General features: G+C 36.4%; 1 protein-coding gene across 2 annotated transcripts in view; it reads left to right on the top strand.

Moving 5' to 3' along the window:
- The window catches only part of Rasa2 (RAS p21 protein activator 2), a 110312-nt gene that overhangs the window by 18849 nt on the left and 77499 nt on the right, over positions 1 to 13964 (top strand). For both annotated transcript variants that reach the window (XM_038323756.1, XM_038323758.1), the window contains exons 2-3: positions 3257 to 3374; positions 8782 to 8885. In XM_038323756.1, coding sequence (XP_038179684.1) covers positions 3257 to 3374; positions 8782 to 8885 — 222 coding nt within the window. The remainder of the gene's footprint in view (positions 1 to 3256; positions 3375 to 8781; positions 8886 to 13964) is intronic.

The following is a 13964-nucleotide window of genomic DNA, read 5'->3' as shown; positions in this document are numbered from 1 at the left end:
TATTTTTCCTGGAGGGAACTGCTTCACTTATAAATACCATCTCATTTTAGTTAGTTTGGGAATTATTTGCATGGCAAAATTCCTGATTCTGATTTACTCGGAATGAGCATAACTTTGTTTATAATGGATAAGTGGTAATTTCATTTTTTCTGGTCTCCAATGATTAATAGAAATGAATATTTTATTGTTGCCTTTTCATTGGTACTTTTTTTCCTTCTTTCCTTTCCTTTTCTTTTTAGACAGGTTCTCACTACGAAGTGCTCTGGTCGGGATAGAACTTGCTATGTAGACCAGGCTGGTTTCAAACTCAGATCCTCCTGCCTCTGCTTTCTGAGTGCTGGAATTAAAGCTGGTTCTTTGATTTTCATATTTTAAGTTTTAAAAATTACTTGTTTACTGATTTTTTATAAATGCTTTTTAAGTTTCTGGTAGACTTTATAACATATTGGCTTTAATAGCTCTTGATTCTAAACTTAAGCAGAAAAAAACCCTCAAACTTTGATCAGAAAAACTGTTCTTCAATGATTTTTCTGAAGTTATGCTTAGTAGGAGACAGAGAGACATTGATCTCATGATTCTTAGGGTAATTGATGTTCTTTCCTTTATGAAGCCACCCTGCTTTCTTTTAAAACTTTATTTGTCTATTTATTTATTACATGTGTGGGAGTAGAGATGGTATATGTGTACATACTATGGCATGTATATAGATGTCAGAGGACAACTTTTAGGAGTCAGTTCACCTTGCTTTTGAAGCAGGGTCTCTTATCTGTCTCAAGAGCTGCTGGGTGGTTCTTCTGTATCCTCCTCCCATCTTACTATAGAAATGTTGGGAACATTTAATGTGTACCCCTCCATTCAGCTATTCAGATTGCACACAAATATTCTTGCTGACCTCTTCCATACTTTTCTTGATTTGTACATTGGTGTGTATTTCAATGTGTAGACTTGTGTTTGTTCTTTTGGTACATGAGTAGCTCACAAGAACTTCAAAGCTTGCCTTACTTGGTTCTTTATTCCATCGAATATGTTACCAAATGTTTGCTGTTTTAGTTCTTGAGCATTAGCAAGTTCTCAGGCCTCATATTGGAGCTGCAAAAACTTCAAACAGCAGTTCAACCAGTTACAAATGCTCTCAAGGAGACCAAACAGAAAGAATGTGGTAGCAGGATCATCTGATTTAGACAGACTAATGAGGGAAAAGTTCTCTGACAAGTGTCATTTGAGCTGAGACCTGATTGATAAAAATGTACCAGCCATGTAAAGAGAAGAGAGATCAGGAAGAACTCATAGTAGACTTGACAGAGCTGGTAAATGGAGGAAAGTGAACACGGGAGAACAAAAGAGGAAGGGGTCAGAAGGAATACTTAGGGCTTTATGATTTAGAGATGAAATTTTATTTTTTACTTTTATTTATTTATGTTTTGGTTTTTCGAGACAGGTGTCTCTGTAACTTTGGAGCCTGTCCTGGAACTAGCTCTTGTAGACCAGGTAGATGTGAGATTTTATTCTCAGACAGTTGGTATGATTTGGAGCAGAGGAGTGACTGACTTGAATCTGATGAAAAGATCACTTTTGGTCTGAATTATGGCTATGTGGCAGAACACTTAATCTGCCATGCTCCTGTTGTGTCTGATCCCCAACATTGAAAAGAAAAGATCACATCTTTTGGTGAAGAATAGATTGTAGGAGAGTAATAGAAGCAAAGACACCAGTTAAGATATTGCCATGCTTGTCTGAACAAAAAGTCATAGTGCTTGGGTTTGTGTGATACTGGCAAAGGAAAGAAGTAATTGGATTTTAGATTTTGTCTTTTTAAAGATCTTCTGGATTTGCTAATGAATTGGATGTATAAAGGAGTGACGGGAAGAAGATGAGGGAGAGGGAAATAATTGTAGATCAAGGGAAGAGCTTGTGGAAGAGGAAATAAGATTGTTTTTCTGGAACTTGTTAAATTTGAGATACCTACTGGATATTCAGAGGATATTTAAGTTTAGCATGGAGGAGGAAGATCAGGCCTGGGAGCCACTAGCACATATGCTACAGGTGTTTATAGAAAAGAAGAGGTATTCTAGAACGGAGCCTTGAGGCAATTACAGCATTGTAGTGAGAAGGGGATGAGCATAGTGGAAGACATAGGAGGAAAGCCAGAAATAGTATGTTGTAGAACCCAAGAGGAGGGAGCATGTTAAGTGTTCACTCTTAAATTATGTTGCAAGGGTGGATATAGTAAGAAGAGGATTGAACATGTGGGATTTAGTAAGCCAACATTCATTGACACTGGTGACTTTGATTAAAGTTTCCGTTTCACATTGGCATCAGAAACTGATTAGGAGAGCCAAAGGATAGGTGGAAAGTGAAAAGGCAGTCTAGAGTGAAGGTTTGGCAAGAGAGAAGAGGTGGGATTTCCCTCTGAATGCTGTGAATATGTTTTATTACCATTGGTTAATAAAGAAACTGCTTTGGCCTATGGCAAGGCAGAATAGAGCTAGGCAGGAAAACTAAACTGAATGCAAGGAAAAAGAAGGCTGAGTCAGGGAGATGCCATGTAGCTGCCGAAGGAGAAAGATGCTGGAACCTTATCAGTAGGCCACAGCCTTGTGGCAACACACAGATTAACAGAAATGAGTTTATTTAAGATGTAAGAGTTAGCCAGGAATATGTCTAAGCTATTGGTCAACCAGTTTTGTAATTAGTATAGTTTCTGTGTGATTATTCAGATCTGGGTGGCCAGGAGTTGAGCGTGCAGTCTCCCGTGGTCTGGGTGGCTGGGAAACCAACATGTAGTCTATTTACAGGATGATTATTTGCTTCTGTTTGTTTTAATTGGGAAATGTTATTTATGTATTGATGAGAGAAATCTGATAGACAAGAAAATTAATTGCTGATTCAGGAAAAAGGCATTGACTGCAGGGAAATTCTTGAGATGGTACTGGTGGGACAGAATGGAGAGAATACCTTTTCTCTCATAAAGGAAGGATGCAGTGATGTATCATGACCCCAGGTGTCTATATATGGCTCCTCCCTTCAGCCTTTTTTGTTTTTAAGCACTTAGGTTTTTTCTTATATTTAAAAAAATACACTTTGATACAGAGTTCTCAGAAAAGGCTTCCTTTAGACCGCTTTGACCTCTTTGACCACTAGTTGCTTTTTTCTCTACTCCGTGTTATGACTTCTTCCAGACTGGATTCATATATAAGCCTTGGGTGATATATATATAAAGATATTTAACATCAATTTAAACTTTTTGTGTCAACAGATGAAGCAAAAAATTTATTGCCATATCTTGGACCCAACAAAATGAGAGATTGTTTCTGCACTATAAATTTGGACCAAGAAGAAGTTTATCGTACCCAGGTTGTTGAAAAGTCTTTAAGGTTGGTAGAAAATAAGAAATTACCATTTATTTGATATATATTCATGGGCTTATGTATTTTTCCAGATTTTTATCAAGTTGACTTTCTTGAATTAAAACTAATATTTTTATTTAAAGATTTTCTTTTCTATTATGAATTTATTTTTAGAATTACAGGATGGAAGCATTTGAAGGGATCTTGTATGTTCAGTAAACTGGGCTAACAACTTTGGACTCCTTAGCAGTAGCTCTGGCAAGTGGTCATGTGGTATCTGCTTAATAACGTTACAGTCACAAGAATTTCGTGCTTCCTAAGCAGTCTGCTTGGTCTTTGAACTGTTCTAACACAGAAAGTGCTTATGTTTAATTGGTTAATGATTATTAAAATGATATTCAACCATGTACCAAGCACTTGCTCAGTTCTGGGTTCTGTTTACTCGTCTGTCTGTGAGAATGACATCAATGTAGTGCTTGGTTTCATGTGGCTTTTCACTGCCTTAGAAAGTTTTTTTCTTTTGAATTGTCCTAGCTCTGTCTCTTAGATTTTCTGGGGAACAAATTTAGTGTATCTTTTATATGACACTATTAAATGTTTGAAAACAACTATTGTTAAGACTTTAGTCTGTTCTCTAGGCTAAATTTTGCCTATTTATTTGAGTTTTTCTCAAATTTCATCATTTTATTTCTCCAAAGAATAAATTAGTTCTTAAAATTCACACAAGTTGGAGCTAGAGAGGTGGCTTAGTTGGTGAAGTGCTTGATGCACAGATATGAGGACTCGTGTGCCATCCCCAGCACCCATGTGAGAAGCCAGGTGCAGTAGCTCCCATTTGTAGAACTGTGCTGAGGACATAGAGGTAGGGATCCCAGGAACTCACTGGCCAGCCAGTGTAGCCAGATTGTTCAACAAGAGACTTTATCTCAAAAAACTAAATTGGAAAATGATTGAGAAAGATACCTGATGTCAATCTCTGACCTACACACACCCCCTACCCTTGCATATACACAAGAACAAACATCCAAATACACACACACACACACACAAATTCATACATGTTAACTTACTAGTATATTATCAGGGAATTAGCCTTTGGTAGATTGTTTTCATCTTTGAAAGTATCTCAGCAAATTCTTAATTTGCCTCCTCTGCCTTGGTGCAGTGTTTGTAATTCTGATTTAGAATTGTGCTAAACTCACATGTCATGGCACATGCTTTCAATCCCAGCACTTGGAAGGCAGAGGCAGGCAGATTTCCATTGACTGTGAGACCTGCCTGGTCTACATAGAAAGTTCCAGACCAATCAGGGCTACATAGTGAGAGCCTGTCTCTTGTCTCAAATCAAACAACAAAAATCGAAAATACCACCACCACCAAACTGCTAAAATGATAGTCTTCAGAGACAAAGCAGTTGAGGGTTCTGGGGTTGAAACAAGCACGTTGGTGAATGAAACTGTTGTCACGATGTATTTCATTCCATTGGATTTCTGGAATATGTTTTGGTACTGCTTTACCCCCTCTCCTTAACTTACCTGTCTTTTCCTCTGAAGTTTGCCTGTGTCTCCTTTTCTGTTTTTTTCTCTTTTCTTTTCTCCATCTTCCCTTTCTTCTCTCTTTTTTCCTCTACCCAGGCTGGCCTCGAACTCTTATTCCTCATACTTCAGCCTCTGAAATGTCTGTGTTATAGGCATACCCCTCTGCATGCCTTTTTTATGTGTTTTGGTTCTTGTGATTTTGAACTCTTCATAAAGAAAGTATTATATAAAATTAAAGTAGGCCAATATAGAGGATTAGTCAGTTGGTAAAGGTGTCTGTCAGCTGTCAAGTGTGACATTTTGAGTTCAGTACCTGTAGTCGGAGTTTTTCTGTGTCTCAGATGTTGCTTTCAAATATCCATGCAGAGATTTACTGTTAATTATAAATGCTTGGCCAATAGCTCAGGCTTATTACTAACTAGTTCTTACAACTTACACTAACCCATTATTTCTATTAATCTATGTGCTGTTCTGAGACTCGTGGCTTTTACCTGTTCTGCATACCTGCTTTTCCATTTGGCTCTCATTCTGTCCTTCCCAGCATTCTCTCTGCCCCCCCCCCAAATCCTGCCTAACCATCGGCCAATCAGCTTTTTAGTAACAATGAGAGCAATACATATTTACAGTATACAAAGATTGTTCTATAGCAAGTACACAGAGCCCACATGCTGAAAAGAGAGAACCAACTCCCACTGGTTGGTTGTTCTCTGACTTCACAATTGTTCCACCCTCAGAAGAGAGTAAATAGTAGCCCCAAAAGATTGGGAGTAATATACTTCAAAGATTTTGTCATTAGTCGTATGCCCATATTGATTTAGAATTTTGAGTTTTTCACATATGTGCATATAAATTCATACATGCTTTTTTATTTACACTTATGAATGATGGAATAGTGTCACCAAAAGGCTGAATAATTTGTCATGTAATGAAGGAAGTTAAAAGAACAGCTGGGATTTGAGACTTGAAATCCTTTCAGTTTCAGTCTGTTAAAATTATATATCATAAAGTAATCAGTGATAAAATTAAATAGTAGTTGTCCATAAGTTGAGTACTTGTAGTTTATAATATGTAACCCTATAAATCAAAATTACCAGAATCAGCTTGTATTTTTTAATCCTTAACCTTTCTGAATTTTTGTGTAATAGAAAATGATGAGATCAGTTTCCTTTATTTCTTTATCTACCTTTAAAAAACAAGAAATCAATTTGAAAGATATTTTAAAGTTAGCAATGTAAGTACTGTAGTCACTTAAGAGTATAGCTAGTTAGATTATTCTTGGATTCTGAGTGTTTTCTAATTTTTACTTCTAGAATGGGGCAAAACAATATTAAAAACATTTCCTCTTCTTGATTTTATTATAATCTCAATACTTATATAAGTTGTGATCCAGCTGAAAGTAACTACATAGTAGGTCTTTCTAACTTTTTCTCCCTCTGAATTTTTTCTTTTTGCTCTTTATTTTTAGTTTTTAATACTTTTAATTATAAATCAGAAAGTACTGTAGAATTCCCAAAAGAATTATGTAAGATATTTTGCTTTTAAAGATCTCTAAATCAAATCAAAACCCTTAATAATGAAGAAATTTAAAATATTAGTAGACTCAGATATCTCATAAAAGATGATATATAAATGCCTTGGAGACACATGAAAAGAGATTGCACACCATTAATCATCAAGAAGATTGAGCACCACTAATTACCAAGAAAACACTATTTTCATCACTCTTAGGATTTAACCAGTAATGTGATGATAGAACTTGCACCAGTTGACTTACAGTGTGGGAGAGTAATTACAGAGGGTACAAGGGAAGTTTCTGGGAGATAGGTTTTATTTTTAATTCAATCTTTGAAAATTCTGTGTAGTTGGACTTTCTTTTGGGACCACCAGCCCCAAATAATGACAGAATGACTTCTTATTAATTATAAGCTTGACCTTTAGCTTAGGCTTATTCCCAACTAGCTCTTTAGCTTAACCCACTTCTGTTAATCTACATTCTGCCATTTGACTTTTTACCTCTTCTCCATTCTGTATGTCCGACACCCTTCATGTCTCCTTGGCGTCTCTCATGCCTAGATTCATTCTTCTCTGCCTGGAAGTCCTGCCTAACCTCTCCTGCTTAGCTATTGGCCATTCAACTCTTTATTAAACCAGTCAGGTGCCTTAGGCAGGCAAGGAAAAACAGTGACACATCTTTGTACAGTTTGCTCAAATATCCCACAACAATTCTATATGTGGATGTGTTGTCTCTTAAATCATACCCCTTGTACGTCCTCTGAACTCCTTCTGACAGGTTCTCCTATTTTCATATATCTTTGTGTATGTGTGTGACCCATTGAGTTTAGTTTAATTAGCATGGGTAGAACATTATTTACTGGAGCATGGGCAACTAATCAATGACTACACCGCTGAAGAAATGATTTCCCTTTTCCAGCAGCCATTAACTGCCCGTGGGACCTCCCAGGCCTCTTCCCCAACAATGATGAGTCAGTCTACAAAGTGCTTGCCTTAAAAACATTGAGAACTTCATTTTATATACTTAGAAACCTATGTAAAAAGTCAAACACAGTGGTGTAATCCCAAGACTGAGGGTGTGGAGACAAGAGGATCCCTGGGACTTGCTGGTCAGTCACTATAGCCAAATCAGTAAGCTACAAGTTAAGCTAGAAACCCTATATCAAAAAATAAGGTAGAGACAAATGGAGGAAGATGCTCGACTTTAACTGTTGATCACTATAGTCATGTACACATACACACAAAGTATGTGGGAAGGTAGCTCACTCAGTAAAGTGTGTGTTGTGCAAGCTTGAGGACCTGAGTTTGGATCCTGAGCATCCATGTAAAAAGCTGTTTGTCATGGCATGAAAATGAGCTGGGCCTGAAGGAACAGGAAGATCCAGCCTCAGGGAAAGACTCTGTCTTAAAACATAAGGTGGAGACAGATTGAGGAAGACACTCAACATTGATTGATAGCCATACACTCACACCTGCAAACATATGTGCACACATATACACACACATAGAAAGAAATATCACTGAGCTAAAATTATAGCTCAGTGGTAGACTACTTGCTTAGCATATACAGTGCCCCAGGTTCAAGGCCCTGGACTCCCCCAGCCCCATTAAAACTAGTTATTTGCGTAAGGTACTAGGGTGGTAATGGTGTTCTATATTTTGATTGGGATGGAAGCTGCACAGGATTGTAAATTTATCAAAAGCCACCAACCTCCATAGATCAGATTTGATAATACATAATATACAAATAATTTGGGAGTTCGAGACCAGCCTGGTCTACAAGAGCTAGTTCCAGGACAGGCTCCAAAAAGCCACAGAGAAACCCTGTCTCGAAAAACCAAAAAAAAAAAAAAACAAATAATTTGGGAAAAATGCTGAAAATATTTAATGTTCAGTATTTGTAATACATTTAAAAATATTTTATATAGCATTATCCATTTTAGGTGTTATGTATTATTGTGACCAAAACAACTTTATGTAGTTATATTTTTCCAGTATAATAATGTGAATGACTTTGTTCTTGGCTCTCTTTTAGGTCTACTGTAGTGACCATGGCCTAGGCAATTATTGCTTCTTCTGTCCACAGGACCTTCTGAAAAGCTATATGTTTAGAATTCCTTTGGCACCTGGGGTCTTTTCACTTCAGCTTGATTTGTATAGAATTTGTCTGAAACAGTAATGAGAGTAATTTGGGGGTTTTTGAAGTTCTTTTCTAAAGAGTTGTAATTTATAATTTCATTGATGTTTATTGAAAGTGACATTTGAATGTGATTTTAACAGTACTATTATGATAGTACTATTATGATAGTAGTAGTAATGGATTATTTAATAGTAATCATAGATGTATGTTATTTGGCATAATAAGCTTTCTCTTTTCTCTCTAGACCATATTTCAGTGAAGAATTTTACTTTGAAATTCCAAGAACTTTCCAGTATTTGTCATTTTATGTTTATGATAAGAATGTTTTACAAAGAGATCTTCGTATAGGTAGGTACAATTCACACGTTTCTTTTTTCTTCGATACAGGGTTTATCTGTGTAGCTCTGGTTGTCCTGGAACTCACTCTGTAGATCAGGCTAGCATCAAACTCACAGAGATTCTCCTGACTCTATCTCTTGAGTATTGGGATTATCAAGATAAAATGTGAGTGCTTAGAATCAAACCCAAGTTCTCTGGAGTATTAGTCATTGCTGTTGACTGCTAAACCATTTCTTCAGCTCCTTACCCCTGTTTATCCTCCTTTAAGATCATATCACATATTTCCCAGACTGGTTTTGAACTGGTGGGATCAAAAGGTCATTCTGCCCCATTTGCTTTAGTAGATGGTATTACAACATGCACCATTAGACCTGATCTATCACATTTGTATTTGTAGATGTATATATACCTGTACTTTTTCTCATCACTAGAACAAAATAGCTGTCAGAAGCAATTTGAAGGAGGAAGGATGTGCTTTGATTTAAAGTTGTAAAAGATTTCATCATGGAGAGAAAGACACAGCAGTGGAGGTGACCCAATCTTTGTCACTGGGAGCATAAAGTGGCCGGTTTCATCCTGGTATTTGACTAGGGAGCAGGGAGAATGGGACAAGAACTAGGGCTCAGATGCCTGCACCAGTTACCTGTTCATCAGTAAGGCACTAAACCTCCCCAGACAACATTACCTGAGAACCAACATTAAAATACATGAGCTATGGGGAAAGATTCCAGATTTGAACCATAACAATTTGTTAGCTTTTGTCACTTTCACTACTGAGTACTTGTTCTTTCCCATAGTTTTAAATTCTTATCTGCCTCAGAGCTTATTGAAAGTCAGCAGATGTTGACTGATGTTTCTGTCCCAACTGGTCCCACAGTCGTTAAGTCCCAAAGAAATACAGAGGACTACATTAATTATAAACTGATTGACCTAGTAGCTCAGGATTCTTATTAATTAATTCTTTCTTACATCTTAAATTAGCCCATTATTCCTGTCTATGTTAACCATGTGGCATGGTACCTTTTTTGGCAAGGCAGTTGCATTTTGCTTGCTCTGTGTCTGGGTGACAACTGGAGACTGACTTTCCTCTCCCAGAATTCTCCTGTTCTCATTGCCCTGCCTCTACGTCCTGCCTGGTCACCCCACCTATACTTCCTGCCTAGCTACTGGCCAATCAGCGTTTATTTAAAATACAAGTGACAGGGTACAGACCATTGTCCCATAGCATCCCCCCTTTTTTAAAATAAGAACTGTGAATCGAATCTCCTTTGTTTAGATTTTCTACTAACCATTATCCATAACAACTTCTAACCAACATTCTAAACAAAGACAAATTTTTTAGGAACGTGGGCGTAGTTTTCCAGGATACTTCATGCTGATTGGGGGCACTTATAATCTTATGGGGACCAAGAGAAAATTTAGAATTACGACCTGCTCTGGATTGAACAAAAGTACCTGGGAGCAAATGAGGCGGGATTCAGGTATAAAGAGTCCCCAGTGAACACTGATAAGGCGTTATCAGAAGGTAGGAAAAGGGATAGGAGAGCATAATATCTATCACATAGTATGAGATCTTTCAATGTCAGAGAGGTAAAGTAAGGATTGGAAAGAAGCTGTTGGTTATTAGCAGCATTCGAGAGTAACTGATAATTAACTGCATGCTGCTAGGGTACTGTGTTTTCATTGCCCCTTTACATAACATGTAGTCTTCATGTAGTATTTCTTGACAAGACCTTTATTATTTACTTCACATAAATAATAATGGTTTACCAAAGTTGCCTTTGCTGTTTTCTTTTATTTTTTTAAATTTATTTTAAAGTAAAAATCACCAGGCATGGAAGTTCATACTTGTACCAAGAGATTTGAGGCAGGAGGATTGCTTTGAGTTTGAGGATATCTTGGGTTACAGAGTAAGACTTCCATCTAGAAAAAAGAAAACCAGACAAATATTTCTTTAAAAAAGCAATTACTAGCCAGGCAGTGGTGGCTCATGCCTTTAATCCCCATCACTCTGGAGACAGAGGCATATCTGAGTTCAGGCCAGCCTGGTATACAGAGCAAATTACGGTATGGCCAAGGATACACAGAAACAAAAACAAAAATTGGTGGGGGGAGGGGGTTCAGAAGGATGAGAAGATAATTTGCTTCTGAAATGTTGTACTTACGGGACTGATTGCCTTTTGGGAAGTCACGTGTATCAGATATATTTCCTGTGATCTGAAAGATGTAGTAGAAAAGATAAATTTCTGTGTAGCTTTTAGGCACATGTTTTGTTAAATAGGTTTAAGTTGAGGCAAATGGACCATGAATCACTGTAAAAGTACCAGTATGATTTATATTATGAGGGCATGAATTGCTCAAAGCAATAAAGTTCCAAATAAAAAACGTAAAGCTCTCCCTTTTACAGTACTTACTATTTATGTGTACATCTGCATAATTGCAAAGTATGCATAAAGCTTTAAAATTATGAAAATGATAGAATAGAGGCTCTACAGAGATTGTTATTCTTGACAGAAGGATTCTCTCATTTATGCTCATTCTTATTCATTCATTCATATATAGTCTGTCTTCCCCCCTGTAGTAGGAAAGCCACTTTTTGTTCCTGGCTTCTCAGCCCTGAAATAACCACACAGAAACTGTATTAATTAAACCACTGCTTGGCCTATTAGCTCTAGCTTCTTATTGGCTAATTCTTTTATCTTAACCCATTTCTATTAGTCTGTGTGTCACCATGTGGCTGTGGCTTACCAGCAAGGTTCGGCGTCTGTCTCCGTCAGGGCTATATGGTTTCTCTCTGCCTCTGCCTTCTTTCTCCTTAGTTTCTTTCTTCTTAGTTTTCTCTGCCTAGCCCTGTTCTACCCTATCAGGCCCAAAACAGCTTCTTTATTAACCTCTGGTTTTCACAGCATACAGATGTGAATCCCACATCACTCCCCCTCCTTTACTGGCTTGAGATCACAATTCTTCTGCATCTGCCTCCTAATTGCCAAGGTTTTAAGCATGTGCTACCACATCTGGCCTAGTAAACTCTCTTATGCTAGGGCTGGGACTATAGCTTAGCAAAGTGTTTTTATAGTATGCCTGAGATCCTAATAACAAGAAAAACTAAAAAAGTAACTATATAAATTTAAGATGTTAAAAGTTGCATGCTAGATATTCTCTATACCTTTTCCTGGGTAGATGATAGCAAAGACATTCCCTAACAAAAACCTGTAAAAGATAAGAACTTCAGCTGTAGGGTGTATGCATGCATGTACATGTATGTGTATATATTTTTTCTATGTATATATGTATTTTTAAAGTACCAAACTATTATTCATTCCCTTAAAATTTATTTCTGATGCAGAATCAGTGATAATAGGAATTACAGTAGTTATGATTATCTCACATTTATCCATACGAAACTGAATGCTTCAGTATTTTCTATCCTGAGCCATTTCAGGTATATTGATTTGTTAAGAATTTTGTACAATCTGTAGAGTAAACATTTCAAGAAATTTATATCATTTGATCCTCAATCTAAATTCCATAGCAGTATGAGGAATGTTTGCTTCTGTACTTAGATTTCTATACTTAGATATCAGTGTGCACATTCAGAACTAGAGTGATTTCAGTTTTACCTTCATATCTCATCTTAAAATTCACAAAAAGCCCTGAAGTACATTTTTATAGTGTCATTTTGTACAATTCTAGTTTACAACACAAAGATTTTTATCTTTATATTAGATTTCACTCAAAATATTTTTAAAACATCATAGGTTTAAAGTTTTATGTATTTTCAGTTTTCTGTGCTAAATTGATGAATTTTCAGTAGGTCTCCTTTGAGTAGTAGTGTTACAGCAGTTGCCATTCTATTAAAAATCTCATTGTATATCTTAACTTTTTTCTTTAAATATCTTAACTTTTTAAATTTTATACATCTTTAGTTTGAGTTTTAAGTTATAAATATGGAGATAACTTTATGAAACTAATATGTTAAAAAGTTAGGTAACAACTTTATTAAGGTGTAAGTCACATACTGTAAAATTTCTTGTTTTAAAGTGTGTGTTATAGGGGGCTGGAGAGATGGCTCAGCAGTTAAAAGCACTGGTTGCTCGTCTAGAGGGCCGAGGTTCAATTCCGAGCACCCACATGGCAACTCACAACTTTAACTCCAGTTGTAGGGGACCTGACACCCTCACATAGATGTATGTGCAGTTAAAACACAAATGCACATAAATTAAAATATAAATTGTTATTTTAAAAGTGTGCATTATATTTAAATCTTATTTTTTAATGACTCAGAGAAAATCATTTTATATATCATACATATATCAATATATGTATAGATGAGAAAGAACAAAACATGGTAAAAAAATGATAAGATTTTGGAAGTTCTGGGTGAAAAAAAATAGAAGTTTTTTGTACTGTTCTTGACAACTTTTTTCCAAATTTGAAAATCTTTTTTGGGGGGTGGGGGCAAAGTCTCTCTCTATAGCCCTGACTGTCCTGGAACTCATTATGTAGACCAGGCTGGCCTTTAACTCATAGTGGTCCCCCTGCCTCTGCTTCCTGAGTTCTGGGATTATCAAGATAAAATATTTGTAAAATGAGAAAAGTGAGAAAAAGCTTGCACTATTTTTTAATATATCCTGCAGTTGTATGATCACTATCATTTCCAGAAAAAAACTTTAAACATAAGTTTTCCTGTGTTTATTTTTCTATCTTCCTTTTCACTTGCTATTCCAAAATTTATATTTCTACTCATAAAAGTTTACCATTTTCTTAGTGTTTTCAACTGTTGAGCTAAAAATAAGGTATGTTACAAGCAAAAGGACATAACATGTAGTTTTTTAAAAGAAAATTTTTAGGGACTTTGATATTTTGTCTGCATGTATGTCTGTGTGAGGTGAGAGTATTGGATCCACCAGAACTGGGTTTGCAGGCAGTTGTGAGCTGCCATATGGGTGTTGGAAATTGAGGGTATTACCTTTGGATGGGTAACCGGTATTTTAACTGCTGAGTTATCTCTCCAGCCCCATGTAGTTACTTTTTAGAAAAGGAAAAAGTAAATTTGTTTTAAACTATAACATATCTCCTTTGTTGGAG

The sequence above is a fragment of the Arvicola amphibius genome, chromosome 3 (assembly GCF_903992535.2).
Source record: "Arvicola amphibius chromosome 3, mArvAmp1.2, whole genome shotgun sequence".
NCBI lineage: Eukaryota > Metazoa > Chordata > Mammalia > Rodentia > Cricetidae > Arvicola > Arvicola amphibius.
Note: the sequence above shows the minus strand (reverse complement) of the source record. Positions and strands in the feature narration are given on the sequence as shown.